General features: G+C 47.4%; 1 protein-coding gene across 1 annotated transcript in view; it reads left to right on the plus strand.

Moving 5' to 3' along the window:
* Nucleotides 1–22,282, plus strand: part of Ca12 (carbonic anhydrase 12) — a 56,762-nt gene that overhangs the window by 16,365 nt on the left and 18,115 nt on the right. The window contains exons 3-4 of the mRNA XM_052712925.1: nt 18,931–19,110; nt 20,369–20,514. Of these exons, the coding sequence (XP_052568885.1) occupies nt 18,931–19,110; nt 20,369–20,514 (326 nt within the window). The remainder of the gene's footprint in view (nt 1–18,930; nt 19,111–20,368; nt 20,515–22,282) is intronic.

The raw sequence follows: 22,282 nt of genomic DNA on the forward strand, positions 1-22,282 counted from the left end.
GAGTGCTGGGGACTGAACCAGAGCTTCCCGTGAGCTAGACAAGCACTCTACCAATCCAGCTGCAGCCCAGCCCAGCCCACGCTGATATCTTAGAAACAACCCCACGCTTCTCATTTCTGGCTCCCCCGGGACTGCTTAAGGGGACGTTTTGGAATGTCACAACCTCCTTTCTCTCATCCAGTTTCACCTACCCCACAGGCTTTATCTCCTGGCCACCTCCGATCACTGCCCAGACTGTGTGGAGAGGTTGCTATGGTGGAGAACAAGGGCTTCCACAGTTCCCAGCTCAGCCTTTCTAGTCACTGGCTATGTGAGTAGCCATACGTCTTAGGGTTTCTAATGCCATAACCAAACCAGTAGCACCATAACCAATAGCACCATAACCAAAAAGCAAGTTGAGGAGGAAAGGGTTTATTCAGCTTATACTTCTAGTCAGGACAGGAAGGGCAGGAACCTGGTGGCAGGAGCTGATGCAGAGGCCCTGGAGGAGTGATGCTTACTGGCTTGCTCCTCATGGATTGCTCAGTCTTCTTATAGAACCCAGGACCACCAGCCCAGTGATGGCTCTACCTACAATGGGCTGGGCCCTCTCCTGTCAATCATTAACTAAGAAAATGCCTTACAGCTGGATCTTATGGAGGCATTTTCTTAACTGAGGTTCCTACCTCTCAGATGACTTTAGCTTGTGTCAAGTTGACATAAAACTAGCCAGCACGCCATGTTATCTATCTTTCTGAGCTCAGTTAACTTATCTACTAAATGAGAGCAAGCTATCTACGTTATAGGGTAGCTGTACAAATGGAAATAACCGAGAACTGCGGCCCAGCCCTCCACTGTTGAATTAAGTTGCACAAGAGTGTGGTCTTGGTCTTCTGCCTGCATATTCTCCGAGGCTGCTTTTATGCCACGACAGCAGAACTGGATTGTGACAGAGGCGTGTAACTTGCAAAGCTGGAAATCCTGATCTTGCTTTTTGTAGGAAAAGTTTGTCAATGACTTATCAAGAAGTTGCCCAGGGCATAGTCAGTGCTCAGTGAATCATGACTTTGTAAAGAACTCTAAACCCACTAGGTCTTGGAGTTTAAGAAAATTTATTTGTGGTTCTAGAGCAGTGGATCTCAATCTCCCTAATGCTGGGACTCTTTAATACAGTTCCTCATGGTGTGGTGACCCCCAACCATAAAATTATTTTCATGGCAACTTTGTAACTGTAATTTTGCTAGCTATTGTTGTGAACTGTAATGTCAATATCTGATATGCAGGCTATCTGCTGTGCAACCCCTATGAAAGGGTCATTCGACCTCCAAGTTGAAAGCTTCTGGTCTAGAATGACACAAGGCAGTCATAGTCTTACAGGGGAATTTAGGGGCTGAGGATGCAGCTCAGTTAATACATTTCTTGCCTAACATACACAAAGCCCTGGGGTCCAGCCCCAGCACTGCATGAATGGCATGTGGTGGAACATGTCAAATCCCAGTACTTGGGAGGTAAAATAAGGAGAATCGGGAATTCAAGGTCATCTTGGGTTGCACATGAAGTCTGAAGCTAGCCTGGACTACAGGAGACCAGAAGACAGGGAGTGAGCTGGGGACACAGTTCCGAGGTCAAATGCTTGTCCTGCATGTACAAGGTCCTGAGTTTCATCCTCACTACCAGGAAAAAGAGAGACAAGGAATATTGAAAATTCGGTGCTGGCAGGGTTGCTCAGCTGGGAAAGGCACTACCAACTGCTAGCCTGATTCAGTTCCCAGGACACAGGAATAGAAAACTGACTTCTGCCACCTGTCTTCTGATATTCTCACTCAAACCTTGGCGTGCACATACATGATCTCAATCTCTCTCAATTTCTCTCGCTGTCTCTCAAAGAAAAGGTGTGGAGGGGAATCCAGAGCAGTCACGTGTTGTCAGTGTTCCCTGAGGGTCACTACCATGTCCTGCCTTTTCAGATGGCAGGGGACAGTGCCATCCTGTTATAGACATCAACTTTGCCTCCATGGGCTGTAGCCCCCGAGACTATGTCCTGTCATCCCCAAGGCCAGGCCCCCACTCCACTCTTCTGCCCATAATGACTGACTGACAGTGAGAACATCCACTCCCTTCAAGAAAATGTTCTCTGTGGATGTCATCTGGTCCCTCCTTCCCCGTGTCCTGGTGGGACAAGAACACTCCTCTAGTCCAGGGCTTCTGAGCTTCTGCATGACTGAGCTTTGCGGTGGGATATTTCTATCATGGAATGGTCCTGTGCCTTGTAGGGTATTTCCCAGCATGCCTGGCCTCTGTCCAGCAGATGCTGACAGCATGCCCCTACTTGTGGTAGCCAACAATGTCTCTACACATTGCCAAATGTTCCCCGAGGGGCAAATTGCTCCAACTGAAAATCACTAGGCTTAGTCTAAAATAACACTGCAGGTGAGGTAAGAAGAACGGGGTCCAGCACAGAATAAGTTCGTGTTCAGAAAAGCAGGGTTCTGGGCAAGGGCCCAGAGCCGCTGTGCATATATCTGACCATCCTGCTGCTTCATTCAATAGAATGTGGGGGGGGGGGCTCTGCTCGACTCTGCAGCTGATGCTGCACATGGCCTGAGGACTTTGGGTAGCTACTGACCCCTGTGTTCCTAAGAGGCTTCTCCCTCTCCCCTCACGGCCTCTCCCCTTCCCTCTTCTCTTCTCTTAGGCAGGGGATTGGACCCAAGGTCTCGTGTATACTAGGCAAGCAATATAACATGAGCTACAGCTTCACTTGACTAAGAGGAGGTTTCTCTCCGTCTCTGTCTCTGTCTCTGTCTCTGTCTCTCTGTCTGGTGTGGTATATGTAGATGTGAGTGTGTGGATGGACCTACACACATATGTATATGTGTGTGTGGAAGTCAGAGGTCAACAATGGGTGTTTTCCTCCATAACTTTCTTTCTTTTTTTCTGAGACAATCTCTTACTGAACCTGGAGCTCACAGATTTAGCTAGACCAGCTGGCCAAGGAGTTCCAAGGAGCTGCCTGCCTGTCCCACCTCAGCCCCGGGGCTGTCACTGAGCCTGATGTTGACATCGGCCTTAGGGATCCGAACTCAGGTCTCAGGCTTGCATGGCAAGCACTTTCCTGACCGAGTCATCTCCCTAGCCCAGGAGGGTTTCCAAAATGCTTGCTCCCACAATGCTAGGAAGGCTGCCGCAGGGTGTGAACATGCTTATGCATCCCACCCTGCGCCAGCCCGTCAGCTTCTCCTTCATTTTTATATCCAACTCCACTGCTGAGGGAGTTTCTGGATACTTGGTTGTTCAATGATCCATTATCCTCCCCCCCCCCCACATTGTTACCGGTTTGCTCTGTGGGCTGATCATTGGGTGGTATATAGGGGGGGATCAAGACCACAGCCTTACCCCAAGTGGATTGATGGTTAAGCCGAAGCAGACATGAAAACAGATATTACAGCAAGATGGCTCGGTGATGAGGTGCTTGCCACCAAATCTGACAACCTGATTTTGATCCCTGGGAATCATGTGGTGTAAGAAGGGAAGAGGTTATCCCAGAGGCGTGTGTAAAAAGAAAAGCCAAGGAAAAAGCCACCAAACAGCCCACATTGAGAGACAGGCAGCCTTGGGCTGGAGAGATGGCTTGGCCCTTAAAGGTTAGATGCACAACCACAACAGAGATTCAGAAGAGCGAGAGATTTAAGGGGACAACTCAGACAAAGCCATGTCCTGCAAACAGTGAGGAGAAGTTTTAGAAACCGCTGGGGCTGCAGGGCTGCTTCGAATCGTGCACACCTGTAATCTCAGCACTTGGGAGGCAGAGGCGGGAGGCTGAGGAGGTTGACGCCAGGCTGGGCCACGCAGCGAGACCTCGTGTTATAGCATGACAAGGAAGAAAGGGAGGGAAAAGAAAAGCGCCGGGGCAAGACAGAGCACAGCAAGGGTGAAGTCTGAGGAGAAAAGAGGGAAAAGACCGAGCATTCGGACCCAGTGGGCTGTGGACATGGAGCTGAGCGGAGTGAGCAGCCAGGGTCTGAATCCGAGGAGAAGATGCAGAAGTGAGCAGGCAGACAGCTCTTGTAAGATACTCAAAGTGGAGAGAAGCCAGACCAGGGAGAGCGGGGAGGATCTCACCCAGTGGACAGACATGGAAAATCCACAGCTAGTCACCAGTCCAGAGTGACATCCAACTTAGATATTCCAGTTTTCCTTGACCTCCTGTGCAAATGCCAGTCAAGCCTTGGTCCCATCCCCCAGCCTCTCATGTCTAACAGATGAGCCCTGAGGAGGTGGATGTGGAGAGGGAGGGAGGGAAATCAGAGTGCCTGTCAGCAGCAAGCAGCTGCACCCCTGGAGAGAAGCACCTGTGACGTCTGCAGATCTCTCTGTGCCAGGGAAGCAGGCTGCCAGGGAGGCCGCCTCCACCACAGTGTTTACTCTCCCACGGGTCTCCTTTCTGTGCCAGGAACACTGGTCTAGCCTCTTGTAGCCCATGAAATTTAGAGTCTTCTCTTTCCACCCAGGAGCTTGTTATGAATAATGGCCCTCTTGACCCCCAGCCTTTTCCTACTGCTTTCCAGGTTCGTTCACAGCTTGTTTTCTGAAACCTGAGAGGGAGAAACTACCGATGGTTGACCTAAGCCAACAACTGCTTTACACGAAAGGACAAAATCAGTTTGACTAGAATCAAATACTTCAATTATAATAAGATCAACCCTATGAATGGATGAGCACATTGTAGGACACACTCAGAATGGCATAGTACTCAGTCGTAACAAGGAATGAGGAGTGACTTAATGCTAGAAAGACAAGCCTTGAAAATATGAAAGAAGCCACTCCGAGATCATACACCACATGACTATATTTATATAAAATATGCAGAACGGGCAGCTCCATAGAGAAAGTGGATTAGTGGTTGCCAGGGGCTGGAAGGAGGGAGAATGGGTAGTAACCATTGACTAGGTTTAGGGAGTCCTTTGGGGGTGATGAAAATGTTCTAGAACTAAACAGAGTTGATGGTTTCACACACACACTGTGAATATTTTATTCTTTGTCTATTATTCCACACAAAAAAGACTAGTTACAAAATGGGACTGAGGGGGGGGGCTGATGAGATAGATCAGAAGATAAAGGTGCTTGCCACCAAGCCTGGCCACCCAAGTTCAATTCCTGGGACCAATGTGGTGGTAGGCAAGAACTGATCCTCCAAGTTATATTCAGACCCCGAGACACACACACACACACACACACACACACACACACACACACACACACACACACAAAATAAATAAATATAACTTTTAAAAAAGGTTTTAAAAGGGGGACTAGGGTTGTAGATCAGTTGGTAGAGTGCTTGCCTAGCATGCATGAAGCCCTGGGTTTGGTCCCAGCACCACATAAAACCTAATGTGGTTGTATATATCTATAATCCAGGACTCAGGAGGTAGAGGCAGGATCATTAGAAGTTCAAAGTTAATGGATTCTATGATGTGACAGTGAGTACTATGGACTCTGAATCCAGAAGTTCAAGGTCATTCTAAACTGCATGGGAGTTTGAGGCTAGCCTGGGCTATATAAGACCTTGTCTCAAATTTTTTTGGCTGTTGTTATAAAACAGAACAGCGGCAACCTTGCCTTCACAGGAGAGGAAAACACAGCCCTAGCCCAACCACAAGGCCTTTGATCAGACGCGGGCCTTCACCAGCTCTTCTCAACTTTAGCTGAACATCAAGATCACTGGGGTAGCTCAAGACCAGTTAAGCAAAACCTCACAGCCAGGGCCAGGCAAGATTAGAATCTCACAGAAATTCCTGTGTGTGGCAAAGGTTGGGAAATACTGCCTGAGGCCAGTGGTTCGAAAATGTGGGGCCCAGCCCAGCATCAGCAGCTCTTTAGGGGGATGTATTGGATATGCAGAGTTCGAGGCTTCATCTCCAAACTACGGTATCAGAAATACTGGGTTTCAGAAAGTCTTTGCAGCCTGTGTGTTGTGACAAGCCATTTAAAAGTGTGGCAGCCACTCTTTGGAGCCTAGACCATGTGAACCAGAGAACACTTTCTTCAACCTTTGAGTAAAAGTCTAGGAGCCTCTGTTGTGTGTTTGGCTTAGTGATGGCTGTTGTGAAAATATAGAGGCCTACCCAAGCCCTCGAGCATCCTGTGGGTTAGGTTCTTGGAATAAGATGGGCCCTTTATGGTTGGGTAATATTCTATTGGATGTCTATGCCACGGTTTTGCTTATTCATTCTTCTGTCGGTAGATAGGGGTTATTTCCACTATCTGGCTTTATGAATAATGCTGCTGTCTGGCCAGGCTGGTGGCCACAGTCTGCTGTGGACTCAGCAGTTTCACACCGAGCACAGTTGCCTTGTCCATGACTCAAAGAAGACCAGCGAGATCATCGTGCCTTGAGCTTGCACAGGCAGCTGCTTGTTTTCATCGTCAGGGTAGGCTAGGGCCATGTTAGCCACGTGCTGCTCTGGTTTGGAGTTACTGTAGTTTCTGTGTCCTTGGCAAACACCGGGATCACTTGGGGAGGTGACATTCAGCTGTGTCCACCCCCAGAGTCTGGTTCAGTAGGTCTAGGATGGGGCCTGAGCACCTTCATTGTTTGCTTGCTTTTCCTTGTTTCCTTGATTTTTAGCCAAAGGTGACCCCGAGCTTCAGATCCTCTTGTCTCTACCTCCTGAGAGGTGGAATTCCTCATATGCTCTTCTATACTTCATTTGGTGTTGGCGATGGAATCTGGGACTGTTTTTCATGCTAGGCAAGCACTCTGCCAACTGAGCTACATTCCTGGTTAGAGTATATATCTTGAAGGAGCTCTAGGGAGGTGGTGGTGGTGGTGGCAGTGGTTGTAGTGGTGGTGGTGGTGCTGTTTCTCTGGGAGCACTTTAATTATCACTGGACTATTGGGGTAGAAAGACCAAGCCTTCTTTTGTAAGTGTAGCTGCTGCAGGGTGAAGAGTGTAAAGGGCCCTGCATAGCACAGAGGAGGGCAAATATTTTGATCTGCCTTAGGGTGTGAGCAGGTAGATTTATTCTGGGGAGCTGTAAAGAGGTTCAGCCCACCGGAATCCAGAGGAAAGGTGAGCACAGAACATAGCAGTCCAGGGAGGTGGTTTGGCTTCTCTGTGACAGACTCTAGGACAGCAGGTCCTGAGGGCCTGCCAAGGGGGTGGCTGAGATGGAGGAGCAAAAGCAAATAGATAATTTACCTTTGGCATCTTGGAAACCCCACCCTCCTCAGTATAAAAAGCTTTCTTCCAGAAAGAACTCGACAAAAGCCTTGACGTCAGAGTGTGAATAATTATGGAGCTCTTTTGTCCCTTACCCCGGAGAATATTGGAGAGGATTATAGGTGGGGGTGGTGGGCGGTAGGGGTGGGGGGTGGGTAGGGGTGAGGGGTGGGTGTGGAAGGGCAGGAGGAAGAGAAGGTTTGCAGTGGCTAGCAGAGCTGATTGACAGCCCCAGCCTCATCCTCCCAGCCTGCACATCAGCCTCTTCCACCACAGCGTGAACAGACATGGTGCAGTGTGGCCCCCAGTGGACTTTACAAGGCCCACGCTGATTCTGCCTCTTAAAATTGGCCCAAATTAAAACAGACACAATAAAGATAAAATCTGGATACAAAGGATGGTTTAGGCATCTTTACAAAACTCTATTTTGATTGGTCTATAAGGTAAAATCTAAGGGAAAGAGTGGCCTCTGGGGCAGCCCCCTTCAAGCTTTCTAAGTAAGGAGTCACCCTGGTCCTCTCGTCTTTGTTCCCTGTCCCAGCCAAGGCCTGATTCATCTATAACATTAACAAAGGGAACATTTCCATGCCGTGTGATTCTGTGACCTCTGTTAGTAAATACCACAATCAGAAGACCTAGCCATCAATTATTAACCTGTGGTCCTGGCGGCTTCCTTCCTTCTGGCTGGATCTTGCATGTGTCTGACAGGCCAGGTCCAGCCAAGTGTGCTTAGGTTCCTTGTGAGAAGCCATATGTATTTAAAAAACAAAACAAAACTTCTCAATGAACTCCAGGAACTAAAATGTACTTTAAGTGTATTTTTAAAATGTGGTTCCATATCCAAATAACGTCCTGGAGATACGTGGTTTGAGTTGGTTTTAGAGGGAACGGAGGGCCACTTTCCTTCTGAATGGGATTCTGGGGCTTAGCTGCATTTTCTGTGGTTCCAGCCACAGGATCAGGACTGATGGATGACCTCTCCAGAGAGAGGTGGGTACCAGCCCCCGGAGAGGAAGATCTCTTCAACATGTGAAGGACCATAAATCAGTAGGTGTCACATGATTCCGGCTCAGCCTCAACCCCAGAGCAGTTTATTCCTTGGCAAGAAGCCCAAATGGACCCCAGGTTCTCTCTGAGTACATGCCACTTGTGCACCTGACGTAACCAGCTAGCAGCGCTAGCAGGCTCTCCAGGCTCTCCATCTGGAAGGCTGTTCCTCCAGCTTTGTTCACGGGTCATTTCATCTCGTTCTTTAAGCCTCAGCTTTGAGGGCACCTCCTTCGGCAAGTCTACCTGTACCACACTGCCCAGCTGCGGTTTCTCTGTCTCCTCCATCACAGCCCTTGGGGAGTTCCTTCGAAGCACCAACTGCAGGCTGTAATTGTTTGACTTGTGTAGTGGTTGTTTATTTGTGGTTCATTACTGGTCTTGATCCCTGGAATGTAGCTCTACAAGGACAGAAGGTAGATCTGCTTTGTCATCCATCCTGTTCAACACTGGGTATAATGCTTGGCGCACTGAAGGCGCCTTTTGAAGAAATGATTATATTCACTTCAAGATTAAATAGCAGTCCAGGAAGAAAACTAGTTAGAGATTTTTCTCCTTTGGTCAGTATATGGCTACTCAGGGTGTGTGTGTGTGTGTGTGTGTGTGTGTGTGTGTGTGTGTGTGTGTGTGTGTAGGCCAGAGGTCAACCTTGGGTGCTGTCCCTCAGTTGACCACCTCATTTTTGATGCATGGTTTCTCACTGGGACCCAGGGCTTGCTAGTCTTTAGACTAGGCTAGTTGGCCAGTGTGCCCCGGAGGCCTCCTGTCTCAGCCTCTCCGGCACGGTGATTGCCAGCGCATGCACATGTAGCTTTTTCCGTGGGTGCTGAGGATCAAACTCACATCCTCATTCTTGAATGACAAGTACTTTACCAAACGAGCGCTCGCCCCAGCCCCTGAACACTCTATATTTATTGTAACGGCATTCTGTGTGGTCAAGTGTACATGCGTGGGTGGTCTACAGTCACTTTCATGCACATTTGTGAACGAGGACTAGCCATGGTTTTACTTTTTCTAGACCTCTGAGTACAACAAATTAACCAAAGCCTTTGAGGGACTAACCAAAACCTACAAATGGTCATTGTGTGAGAAGTATGACTTGACTGTTGGTTGGGCAAAAAGTCTCCCCAACATCTAGAACGTCAACTTTGCCACACAGTCAAGTTCTGATCTGTTTTTGTAGCCAGTCTGGAGAGACATGGCCTGTAGCCAATCGTTAAGCAGCTACCTGCCTTGAGCATTCATGCAGATACCCAGGGCATTGACCTCAGAGAGTGGGACCAAGAGTCGGGCAATAGGCAAGACGCCAAAGGCCAACCTCAAAATCAGAGACAATGAATATATCTTTATTTTTTATTCTTGCTGTCGATCCAAACTCCATAAGATCCTGTCAAATTACAAACAATATATTTTTTTTCTTTCAAACTGTGGGGCTGGAGAGATGGATCAGTGATTAAGAGCACTTGCAGGAGACCTCCCAGCACCTGTGACAAGTAGCTCACAACTGTCTTTAACTCCAGTTTCAAGGGTCCAACTTCTTCCTTTGGCCTCTCTGGGCACCGCATTCACATGCACATACCTGCACCCACACATATACACACATAATTAAAAATAATAAAATATTGTTGTTAATCTTGAGCATACAGGATAGTCAGTGAGAAATTGTAAACAAGCCTTATGGGTAATTACATGTGTCATGCTTTTATTATTATGATATATGCTATAATGTGGATGTATCAAGTATATAAACCTAAGAAATTACTTAACCCATGCATCTTTTTACCCAGACACTATGTCTGCAAACAGGTTATAAAATTATCCTTCAATCTCTTGCATAAATTATTCACCCAGAGCAATAGCGCATCTCACACTGTGTGTGGGATTGCCTTCTGAGCACTGAGGCTACAAACACTCTTAAAATTGCTTTATGAGATGATTAAGGAAATTGGAAAACTCACTGGATAGTTAATGATATTAATGAATTATAACAGGTTTCACATGTAAAATGGGCATATGGCTTAAAGAACCTTTATCTTTAACGATACATACATATCAGCAGTGTCTTAGTCAAAGTTTCCATTGCTATGATAAAACACCATGACCAGAAAGCACTTGGGGAGGAAAGGGTTTATTTGAGCTTACAACTCTCAGGTCACACTCCATCACTGAGGGAAGTCAGAGCCAGAACTCAAGACAGAAACCTGGAGGCAAGAAATGAAGAAGCCAGGAAATGCCACTCACTGGCTTGTTACCCATGGCTGGCTCAGCCTGCTTTCTTAGACAAATCAGAATTACCCGACCATGGGTGGCACTACCCACAGTGAGCCAGACCCTCGCACGCCAATCATTTAATCAAGAAAATGCCCCACAGGCCAGTCTGGTGGGGGCATTTCCTCACTTGACGTGCCCTCTTCCCAAAGGACTGTCGCTTGTGTCAAGTTGACACAAAACTAGCCAGCCCTCGATTTTCTTCTGTAGTTAGGGGAGGGGATGGAGGAAGTCAGGGCACAGCTCAAACTACTGAAGTCATGAAAAGATGGTACATGGTCTTTACACTATATACTTTCTCATGTTCTCTCTCTCTTCCTTTTAAAACAGGGCCTCATGTGACCTAGGCTGGGCTTGAGCTCTTGTTTTATCTCCCGAGTGCTGAGATTACAGGCCTGCGATCATTCCTGGAGTTCTGTAGGATTGAGGCAAACCATCTCCCATCTAGCTTCATCTCCAGCCCATATTATGTGTCTTTATTTTTTGTTAATGCTTAGAAATTTTCTGAAATTAAAACTCAAAATAAGATGCATAATGAGTTGAATGTGGTTGTGCATGCCTGTAATCCCAGCATTTGAGAGTCAGAGATTGGAGGCCTCTCCCAAGTTTGAGGCAAGCCTGGTGTATGTACTGAGTTCCAGGCTAACCAAGGTTACATGGTAAGACCCTGTCTCAAACAAAATCAACACAACCAAAGGACAAGATAGCAAAGATACAGTGTATTTCAAAACAAAACAAAACAGAAAACTAGAGATGAGTGCAGGGTTAGGAATCACATGCTTGTTTTTAGGCTGGCTGGCTTGCTCTGGCGGCATCCCTCTCAGAACGCCAGCCATTCAGACCAGTCTTCCCATAGCTGACTCTGCTCTTCCATTATCTGTGCAGCCGGCACAATCTCAGGATTTCTGGTTGGGGTTTTCATTATCTGGGTGTCATTTTCAGACAGGCTGATGTGTTCTGGTCTGCAGCATTCAACAAACCCTCATTGAGTGCCTTCTTCACCCAGGGTGAATGGTGAATTCTGATCTTACAAGCTGGACACCAGACCACCCCCACCTCCATTTGACGCCTGGTCAGGTCTGCTTTTCCAATCTCTGAACATGCTGTGCCCACAAACTTCACAAATGGTCTGTGCTGAAAATCTGTGCCTTTCCAAAGCTCATCTGTGTCTCAAAGCCCAGTTCAAATCTTGCCAAAGCCAGTGTCTCCTTCATGATGGCTGAACTTCTCAGCCAAAGGACCGAAAGTTCCCACAACGGTAGTGACTCAACCCTTTCTGCCTCTGAGTTGCCTAAGGCTATCTCCAGACTCCAGCTCTCTCCAAAGAGTTCCGAATATGTTCATATTCCTTATGAACACATAATGGCGGTTACAAACCATGGATACAGACAGGCTCTTAAACTCATTTTAGGAATTCAGCCCGAAAGGGATGAGAAAAGAACAGAGGTTACACAAGGTTTGTCCTGTTCCTTAGTGGGGAGACTTGAAGATGCTCCATGCAGATGGCAAAGGAGATCAGTGAAGGAAGGTTGGATAAGGAGAAAGAAAAGTGCGGGGCTGGGAAAACCAAGGACTTTTGAAAACCTTGACAGTCTGGGTCATTTTAAAAATGTGAAAAACAGCTAGTTTCTGCTTTGTCTACTGGGGGTTGGGGAGAGCATGTTGGGAATAAGGGAGTGTTTGGAATGACCAGGCCACAGAAGCAAGGCCACCACAAGAGCAATCTGGTTACAGCAGGATAATGGGATTAATTTGACTAAAGCAGGAGAGGGAGCCTGGCAGTGGGACAAGGAGCGTAGAGACTGGGCAGCCCATGGAGGGCCCTCGCAGGGAGACATGGTGAGGGTCTAGCCTGAGGTGGAGGAGGTGGTAATGGAAAGTTGGGACTCAACCAACTGAGGGCCGGGGATGAGCAGGGCTCACCGGGCTAGGATTTCGAGTGTTGCAGGGGTGAGGCCCAGGGGTTGGTCTCTGACAAGGCACCGCACCATCAAACTGTGACCTGGGTCCAACCTGTTGACTGTTGCAATGTGCAGACCTTACTAAATGCTAAATTTTACAAACAAAACATAACAAAAATCATTAATAACTTGTAAGCTGGCAGCTCTCTCTCAAGAAGTCTGCACTGAGCCAGGCGGTGGTGGCACATGCCTTTAATCCCAGCACTTGGGAGGCAGAGGAAGTTGGATCTCTGAGAGTTCGAGGCCAGCCTGGTCTACAGAGTGAGATCCAGGAAAGGCACCAAAGCTACACAGAGAAACCCTGTCTCAAAAAAAAAAAAAAAAAAAAAAAAAAAAAAAAAAAAGAAGCCTGCACTGTCTTGGATGTGTGCATCTTTCCCGAAGTGTCCTCTCCTCCTGACGTCCATGCTTTGAGCTCTGTTAAAACAGTTTCTTTGTCAGCTTCAACTTCGCTTCATTTGGATTTAAACTGAAATGACTTTCTTCTGCAGTCATGGGTCTTAGTTTCACCCAGTAGATGTCAGGCTCCCAGAGGCTGCAGTATAAGGCTGTGCCCCAAACTGCCACTGCCATCTGCCCCAGGGGCCCATCTGAGATGACACTCAAGTATTATTGATTTCCGTGGAATGAAGATCTTCCAAGTTCCAAGCTGAGACTTTCTCATGGCCTCCCCCTCAGGGAAGGCAAGTCTAGACTTTACATCCTGGATAGGCAGGATCTCACAGGATAAGGATGTATCCCTGCTCAGCAGCAAAGAAGTTTCAAAAACTGAAATCTTAGGTCACCATCAACCCATAATATTAAAGGACCCAATTGCAAGAGGGGGAAACTGAGGCTGGATAGAAAGATGGGGAAAACTGAGAGGACATAAGAAGGAAAAGGAGCCCCTCCCTCTGGAGACTGGCTGAAGCCTCTCTTCAGCTGAGAGCCAAGAATTTTAACTAAACTAAAATTCATTGTGAATACTGCCCACATAGAGACAATATTCTCTTTTCCATAGAGATATTACAAATAAGAATGTTAAAATAGCAGAGGCTAGGGCTGGAAATCAGTGGTAGTGAACTTGCCTGGCATGCATGTGGCCATAGAGTCTATCACCAGTACTGCAAATAACAATAATTAAAAAGAATGCTAGGATAGCAATGAAGGACCGTGAGCTGGCTCAGTGGGTAAAGGCACTTACCGACGAGAATGATGGCCTGAGCGTGATCCTTGTGACCCACACGGTGGGGGAAGAGAACTGACTCCCACAAGTTGTCCTCTGACTCTGCATGAACTTGGTGGTATGCACATGTTTATAAACCCATGTGCACAGGTGCACATACATGTACGATAAATGAAATTTAAAAAGCAATAAATTATGCTTAAAGCCTAAGCATGTATGACCTCTGGATTAAAAAAAAAGTATCATGTGGTGTATGATGTATGTATGCAGGCACACAGAACAACTCTGTAGAGTGAGTTCTCTGCTTCCACCTTTACATGCGTTCCGGGAATCAAACTCAGGTCATCAGGCTTGTGCATCAAGCTCTTTCCCTGCAGCGTTGTCTCGCTGCCTCATGACCTTTGGACTTAACCTTACCTCCTCCTCAGCCGTAACTTTCTGAGAATCTCACAAACAAGAGCACAAACACTGCTTACAGTGAAAACATGTCTGGACTTCTTTCTAACTTAGAGCTGGTGAAGACTCCATAGTCCCCTGCGACCCATGTGTTTAATCCTATCAGCCTGTAATACCCCGTACTTTTAGAAGCCACCCAATGATCACATTTACTAAAAGAAAAAAGAATAGCTCTTAGAAGCCTTTTGAACAATGTAACTTCAGAAGCCACCAATGTTGTATCTGGGGCTAATGCTAAGACACTTAAATATAAGTCCCTCTAGAAGTCTGCACCTGGTCTATACTGCCCATTTCCTGACTGCCCTTCTGTCCCCTAACACCTACACATAAATCTGTTATCATCCTTTCTTTCTTTTTTCTTTCCTTCTTTCCTTTTCTTCCTTCCTTTCTTCCTTCCTCCCTCCCTCCCTCCCTCCCTTTTTTTTTTTTTCAAGATAGGATTTCTCTGTACTGCCTTGCTGTCCTGGAACTCACTCTGTAGACCAGGCTGGCCTTGAACTCAGAGATCCACCTGCCTCTGCCTCCCAAGTGCTGGGATTAAAGGCATGCACCACCACCACCACTGGCCAGTTTAGCACCATTTCTTAATAAACTCCAACTTTGCTTCCTTGGGAAAAAAAAGAAGTTATGATCTAGTTGTAAAACTGAATGCTGATTGGATTTGGTAATATTAAATTCTAACTTAACTTTGCAGGGGTGAGAGTGGTATTGAGTTTTTGCTCTGAGCGCTCCTGGTTTAGGAAAGCCTACTGAAACACGTGCAGATGAAACCAACCTGGTTTGTTTCAGAGTTATCCAGACAGACGGTGAAGATGAAACAGGATCGGCTGTAACTCATAAACTGTCACAGCTGGGTGATGTGGTGTTCACCTTGCTTTTCTCTCTCTGCTGTTGGACACATTTGAAATTTTCCCTACACAGATAATCTGCTCCTCAGATAATGCAGGTCCTGTACCCCGGGCCTCACAATTCCCAGTCAGAAGTCACGAGAGACGTTTTGAACAGTGCCATGTTAATCCTCCTCTATATTTTAAAACAAAGATTTGTCCACTTCTTTTTTGCCACCAGTAGGGAAATTCATGAACTAGAAAGAAATAATGCCTTGCTTTTACTTGGGAAAACAAGCTTTGGGATGTACATGGTCTCCTTCATGGTCATGGGGTGGGGATGGGGATGGGGGTCCAACCAATGGAAGAGGTGCCATGGAAACCCAGAGCAAAGGCAAGTGTTTAAGGAGCTGCTTTGTAAGAGTTGCTCCCAGCACGGGCTCTCTGGCAAAGAGCACTTGGCAAAGGTTTGAAAGCTGGGGCTGGGTATGGAGTTCAGTTGGTAGAATGATTGACACACAGCACCAGCACCACCTAAACTAGGCATGGTGGCACATGCCTGTAATCCCAGCACTGGAGAGATGTGGGCAGAGGGTCAGAGGTACAAGGTCAGCCTGTGATATACAAGACATGGTCTCAGTTAAAAAAAAAAAAAAGATTGTGAAAGCTGAGACTCAGCTGAGAAATTGTAGCCTTTAGTGACCCTCCCAGGCTTACTGTGGCTTCAGGTTACTCATGGGCTGGGCAGAAACTGGAGGACAATGGCAGAGTCTGCCGCTGTCATATTGATATTGGTTATGTAGGTGCCTCACCATGTGCCTCCCTTTCTTAATTCTCAAGCCAGGAAACCATGAGGCTGTATAAGTGTCCCCAGATGTGCAAGGGGAAAGAGCCCTAATGCAGTTGTGGAGAGGTCTATAAACACTATGAAGTCATAGTTACCAGGCCACAGCCTGCACTATAGGATGGAGGCAGGTTTGGTTTTCAACAAGTAGTCCCAGCCACCCAGAACCAATCCTCACACAGGTGAACTTCAAAGCTAAGAAGAGACATTCTGAACCTGAACAAGTGAACTCATTTTCAAACATTCTTTTCTTTTTTAAGGCAGGGTCGCATGTAGCCAAGCTGGTCTCAAACTTACAGCCAAGGCTGGCCTTGAGTTCTTGATCCTCTTGCCTCCACCTCACAAGTACTAGGATTACAGAGGACCAGCAGGATGCTCAGGGAGTAAATGTGTTAACTGTGAAAGCCTGAGGTCACAAGTTCAATTCCTGGGACCCATGTGAAGAAACAGGAGATGGTGGCACACATCTATAATCCCAGCATTCCTATCCTGAGATGGAGGGCAGAGGCAGGAGAATCTAATCTCCCCAGAAGCTCACAGGCTGGCTAACCTAGAGTATGCATGCACCTATACACACACACACACACACACACACACACACACACACACACACACACACACACAGAGAGAGAGAGAGAGAGAGAGAGAGAGGGAGAGACAGAGACACAGACAGACAGGGAGACAGACAGACACACAGAGACAGACAGACACACAGACATGAACGAAAGGAGGGAGGGACAGAGGGAGGGAGCAGGAAGCAGTGCTAAGGTTCTGGATATGCACCACCATAACTAGCTCCCACTCTCTTTTTAAAGGGGAAAGGGCATGTGGGGGACTTCAAACGGGTAATCAAGTACCCTTAGAGAGAATAAGCAGGAGCCAGGTGAGAGAATTAGTAAACCTGTGAGGACCTGCCATGTGCCGGGCACTGTAGGGAATGTGGGGATGAATGAGACACTCCTTACCCCCAAGGAGAATGTAGGAGAGACGAGGAGGAAACAGATGCACAAACTGTCTCAGATAAACACCCAGAGAGAAGACACCAAGGCTTCATGATCCAAGCCAGGTAACTCCGGTACTAGGCCAAAGTCTATCTTTGGACAAATCACTCCACTCCAAGTATTTCATCTACAAAATACTCTCATCTTGTCCCCTTGGCTATGCCAAGGTTATAGATTTTTAGAAGGATCAAAACCACTAAAATAAACAAGCCATGCTGCTGACGGTGAAAGATGCATGGAGGGTGGAAAAGGCTCTTTTAGACCCTGCAGCCACAAGGGCCTGTGACTGGTGCCAATGACTAGCTTGCCTGTGGACAGAGGCCAGGACAGGGGAGGTGCTGTCTACACCCCAGACAGCCCAGGGACACCGGCATCCTGGGCCTTCACTTTTGAAGCTGGTTCCCACCGGGCATCTCATCACACGCGCTAGCGCTGCCTTGACATGAACGAGCCTCGGCGAGCCGTTCCAACTTGCCTGGTGCAGAGGGTGAAGGTGCTCAGTCCTGTAATCTTCATAAATATTGGATCTCTGGAGCCAAAGGGACCTTCCAGAATACAGTATCCAACCCTGCCATTTCTACCAAGGCTGGCAGCAGCTCCAGGAGGGAACATGACCTGGCTGTGGTCACTCACCAAGGCCCTGGGATAGGTGTTGCTGCAGGCTTGTTGTCCAGGCACTCCACATTCCCACCTTATGTTCTCCTGAAGGCCTTGGCCACACTGACTCTGCTGTCTTTAACATGCTTATTTCTCTTGCCCCCAAATATCTAACATGGCTCTAACTTCTAATGATGACTATGTAGGACACAATTTACACAATTTCCTCCTTATAGCCTCCCAAGATCTCAGTTATTTTTGGGGAAATGTCTGCCAGTAGCTTGAAAATCCATTTAATTACCATGGAAGATAATCTTTTAAACACAGATTTACATTCTTTCAAGACTTTTCCCTGTGGGAGTAACAGAGTTCTCAGCGGTTCTCAAGCTTCCTAATGCTGTGACCCTTTAGTATAATTCCTCATGTTGTGGGGACCCCCAACCACTAAATTATTTCCATAACTGCAATTTTGTTTCTGTTATGAATTGTAATGTAAATATCTGTGTTTTCCAATAGTCTTAGGCAACCCCTGTGAAAACGTTTGAGCTCAGGGGTCACTGACCCACAGGTTGAGAACCACTGGTTTATCTGACCATGGGATCTTTGTTTTTATCCACAGAGGAGTGACTGCTAGCCAGTATTTAGCAAGGAGCATGAGCCCTGGATGATTTTCACTTTTAAACCTGTTTCTCCTCACCAAGGACTTGTCAATTTTATTACAATAATTAGCCTGTAGTATTACCAGGCTTCCTTCCAGTTAAAACCCTGCTGTACTTGGCTTTGTGATCCTAGGCCTGTAATTACTCAATATTTTTCAAGCATCCCTTTGGGACTGCGTCCTGCACTCTAGATGTGGGTGTCAGGAGTTTGTATCCCCAGGGCTTCCTTCAGGAACATCACACTGTGAATCCACCAGCCTCAAAGACCTTCTTGAGCTGTGGGCAGTCAGATACCAATTGCACAACCTGACAGAGTTTGGCAGATTCATCCACTTTTCCCCACTAGAACACCTCCTTGGATGTCCCTATAGCTTGGTGGCCTCAAGACCCAGAGTAATTTCTGGCACATAGTAGGTGCTCAATAAGCAGATGGTAAATTGCTGGATGTCACTAGTCTTCGTGTAGGAGGCTATGTATTACGTTAACATGGGGATAAAGTGGAGGTTGTGGGGGCCCTCGTTTCTGGCCTGGGCTACTCTAGTCTTTCACCTTCCACAGCACTTTAATGGCAGATGGTTTTGAGATGTTTGCCGGACCTGATTCTATAAGCTGCTATCTCCAGGTCTTGAACAGTTTACCTCTAAAACTGGGGCCAACTCTTCTCCCTCATAGCAGTTACAATGAGCAAAGGTGTCAAGTATTCCTTCTGACTCTTCCCACTCTCTGATGAAGTCCACAGGATGCCAAGGGACCAGTACATAACACTTGTCTCATGTAGAATAGTGTGGTTGTCTATGGAAAGACAAGGGAATAAAGAGAAACTGTTGTATAAACGGAGATCAAAAGGTGAGGAAAATTCCTTGTGGAGAACAGAGCTTGAGCTTGGATCTCTCCTTCTAGGTCCTGCTGGGGAAAAGAACTGGTCCAAGAAGTACCCATCATGTGGGGGCCTCCTCCAGTCCCCGATAGACCTACACAGCGACATCCTCCAGTACGATGCCAGCCTCGCACCCCTACAGTTCCAAGGTTACAATGTATCTGCTGAAAAGCTGTTGAACCTGACCAATGATGGCCATTCAGGTAAGGGGGAGACCCTGGAGACCCTGAGAGGCAGGTCCAAGGCCCCGTTGACTCTCTGTCCTGACTCTCCCATCTGGCCGGGATGGGCTCCTCTGAGGCACTCTGAAGACGGGGGTAGGGGGAGGCTGTGAGTCATGCCTGGCCCACTGTCTTGTGTGTGTGCTAAAAATCCTGGTTCCAGTGATTCTTCCTGGGCAGCATATTTCAGAAGTCCATCTCTTGTTTGAGGGAGAGGGAAGAGATAAGTCTGATCCCATTGGTCCATTGGCTAAGCTTCCAGGGTGAATTCTGAGTCATCACAAACTATCCAAGGCACCAGCAATTCTGTTGCTGAGGGTGGACACTTGGGGTTTAATCAGACAGACTGGGTTTGAATCATAACTCTGCTACACACACACACACACACACACACAGAGAGAGAGAGAGAGAGAGAGAGAGAGAGAGAGAGAGAGTCCAGGTTTAGGGTAAGTCTTTCCACCTGTAATAATCCAACCAAGAAAATCCTCACAAGAGTGCCCAGCTGCTTAGGTTGTAATTGATTCCAGATGTAATTAGGTTGACAACCAAGATTAGCCATCACAGATACTAATGAGCCATCAGACCCGGTAAGAATTTTAACTTCAGGCCGGGCAGTGGTGGCGCACGCCTTTAATCCCAGCACTCGGGAGGCAGAGGCAGGCGGATCTTTGTGAGTTCAAGGCCAGCCTGGTCTACAGAGCGAGTTCCAGGAAAGGCGCAAAGCTACACAGAGAAACCCTGTCTCGAAAAACCAAAAAAAAAAAAAAAAAAAAAAAAAGAATTTTAACTTCCTTGAGTTGTCATTTGGAAGAGGGACCCACTGACCTGTTCCGTGGACACTACAGACTGGATACATCACAGTCTGTTGTATAGTTAGTGCTTCTTAGATAGCAATTGTCATTGGAATATAATTTTCCAACTTGGAAAGTTCTTCACTGACAGTTCTGTTATCATAGACAGGAGCCTGATACATGGGTAAGTAAAGAAACAACCATCATTGGCGTAGAGTTGATGCTTTCCAGGGGGATCCAGGAAGGTGCTGGTGCCACTGGAGTTGCACTGGGGGAAAGAGGCCTGGCCTCTGACCTGCAGGCATTATTGCTCTGGTCTGTGCCTTGTTCCTGCAGGCACTTGTACCTGTGCGGGGGCTGCCTGCCTGCCTGCCTGCTCTCTAGCAGGGTTGGTCTGGCCAAGGGTCAGCTGGCCAGGGCTCTGAAGGCTGCTCCTCCGTTCCTCACAGTGAGACTGAATCTGAACTCGGACATGTACATCCAGGGCCTCCAGCCCCACCAATACAGGGCGGAGCAGCTGCACTTGCACTGGGGGAACCGCAATGACCCCCATGGCTCTGAACACACTGTGAGTGGGAAGCACTTTGCCGCCGAGGTGAGTGAATGGCCAGTCTGGTGGAGAGTACCTGGCGCTGGCTCCCCTCTCTGTGGCCACTGGGATAGAGAAACCTTCATAGTCTTTGTCCCCACCACTCTCCTAGAAGAGAAGTCTAGGAGCCAGGTCACTGCCCTGCATTTATCTGGGTGTCTCTGTCTCTTCCTTTGCTGGAGCATACTGAGTGTACCTGTTCCTCTTACTGTGTGATACTGTTGGGAAGGCCAGCCTTGCAGATGGCATGGTGGGATGCACGTGGCCCTTTTCTAGACATCCTCCTGCTTTGTGCAGATGAAGACCTCACAGCCCGCCTGGCTGTCACAGCTCATCGCTTAATCATACCAGGCTCATTGCTCCTCTGTGCTTTTCAGTCGTCACACACCATGCTGCTTACAAATGTCTCTCCCACATCATCCTTCCTCTTCTTAGCCATGAATTGTACTTGGGAATATGAGAACCCCAATCCAGGACTGTCTTGTAGCTTGCCATAGAGTAAGGGGTGACTGGCATTAAGATGTGCAGGGCATCGCTGTGATCGGAGATTCTCTGGAAATGGTTTGGGATGTGGGCACAGCATTGTGACATGTCGTCTTGAGATTCTAATCTAACATACCAAAGGGAATGAGAAGAGAGGCAGGATGCTCCTGCGGTACCACAGGCATGTGATGGGGTGGGATGGGGAGGGGTCTTGAGTTCTTCCACTCCAAGTTTTGAGTCGGGGATGTGGCTCTGAGTGTATACAGGGAAACAGATAGGAAGGGATAAATGTTGCTGGCCAGCCAGCAGATCCCATGCTAAATAATGATACAACCATTCTCTCCTCTGTTCACAACTGCTGAGCTGCTTAATGTCTCAACCTAATTATAGGTCTGTTACCAGTGTGGAGGGGATGTGATTCTGGCCCGATAGAACGGTATGACTGGAGGCGCACGTATTTCAGAGCAGACCCTTCCTTCCCTGGAGCTCAAGAACTGCAATTTCTTGCAAGCTAATTGCAATGTTGAGGCTTCTGCTTCCCCCTGGGAGAATAAAGTGGCAGCTAGGATGTAGGTTTGGAGAGTTCACGCATTTAAAAATATTTCCGGGGTGCTGGAGAGATGGCTCAGCAATTAAGACAGCATTACTGCTCTTACAGAGGACCTGAGTTTGGTTCCCAGAACCCATTTTGGGAGCTCAAACTGCCTGTAACTCTACCTTTAGTGGGTCTGATGCCTTTTTCTGGCCTCCTCAGACACTGCATTCACATGTGTGCACATACACACACACACACACACACACACACACACACACACACACACACACACACAAAATCTTTTTAACATTTGAGACAAAGTTTTACTATGTAGCTCTCACTGGCCTGGATCTTACTATGTAGACCAGGCTGGCCTTGAATTCACAGAAATCCTCCTGCTTCTGCCTCTTGAGTGCCGGGATTGAAGGCATGTGCCACCATGCCTAGCTAAAACAAAAATAAAATCTTTAAAGAATATTACTAATTATTGTATTCTCTGCTCTTAAGCTAATTATCAGACAAAGCCTGGTAAAAACAGGCCATAATTGCTAACACTAGAGGAAAAAACCATCAGGCAGATTCTCTATAGAGATCTCTTTGAAGCTGTGGTTCTTCTGTTGGGTGGTGACGACAGAAGACTTTCTGAAGCCCCCACCAGGGAGTGCCCACAGACCTAGGTTAGTTTTCAACCTCTTTTTTTATTCGTCTGAAAATGGTAAGAGCTGACGCACACCAGAGGGTCAAAGGTCAAGCAAT

The sequence above is a fragment of the Peromyscus californicus genome, unplaced genomic scaffold, assembly GCF_007827085.1.
Source record: "Peromyscus californicus insignis strain IS unplaced genomic scaffold, ASM782708v3 Scaffold_11__1_contigs__length_118956290, whole genome shotgun sequence".
NCBI lineage: Eukaryota > Metazoa > Chordata > Mammalia > Rodentia > Cricetidae > Peromyscus > Peromyscus californicus.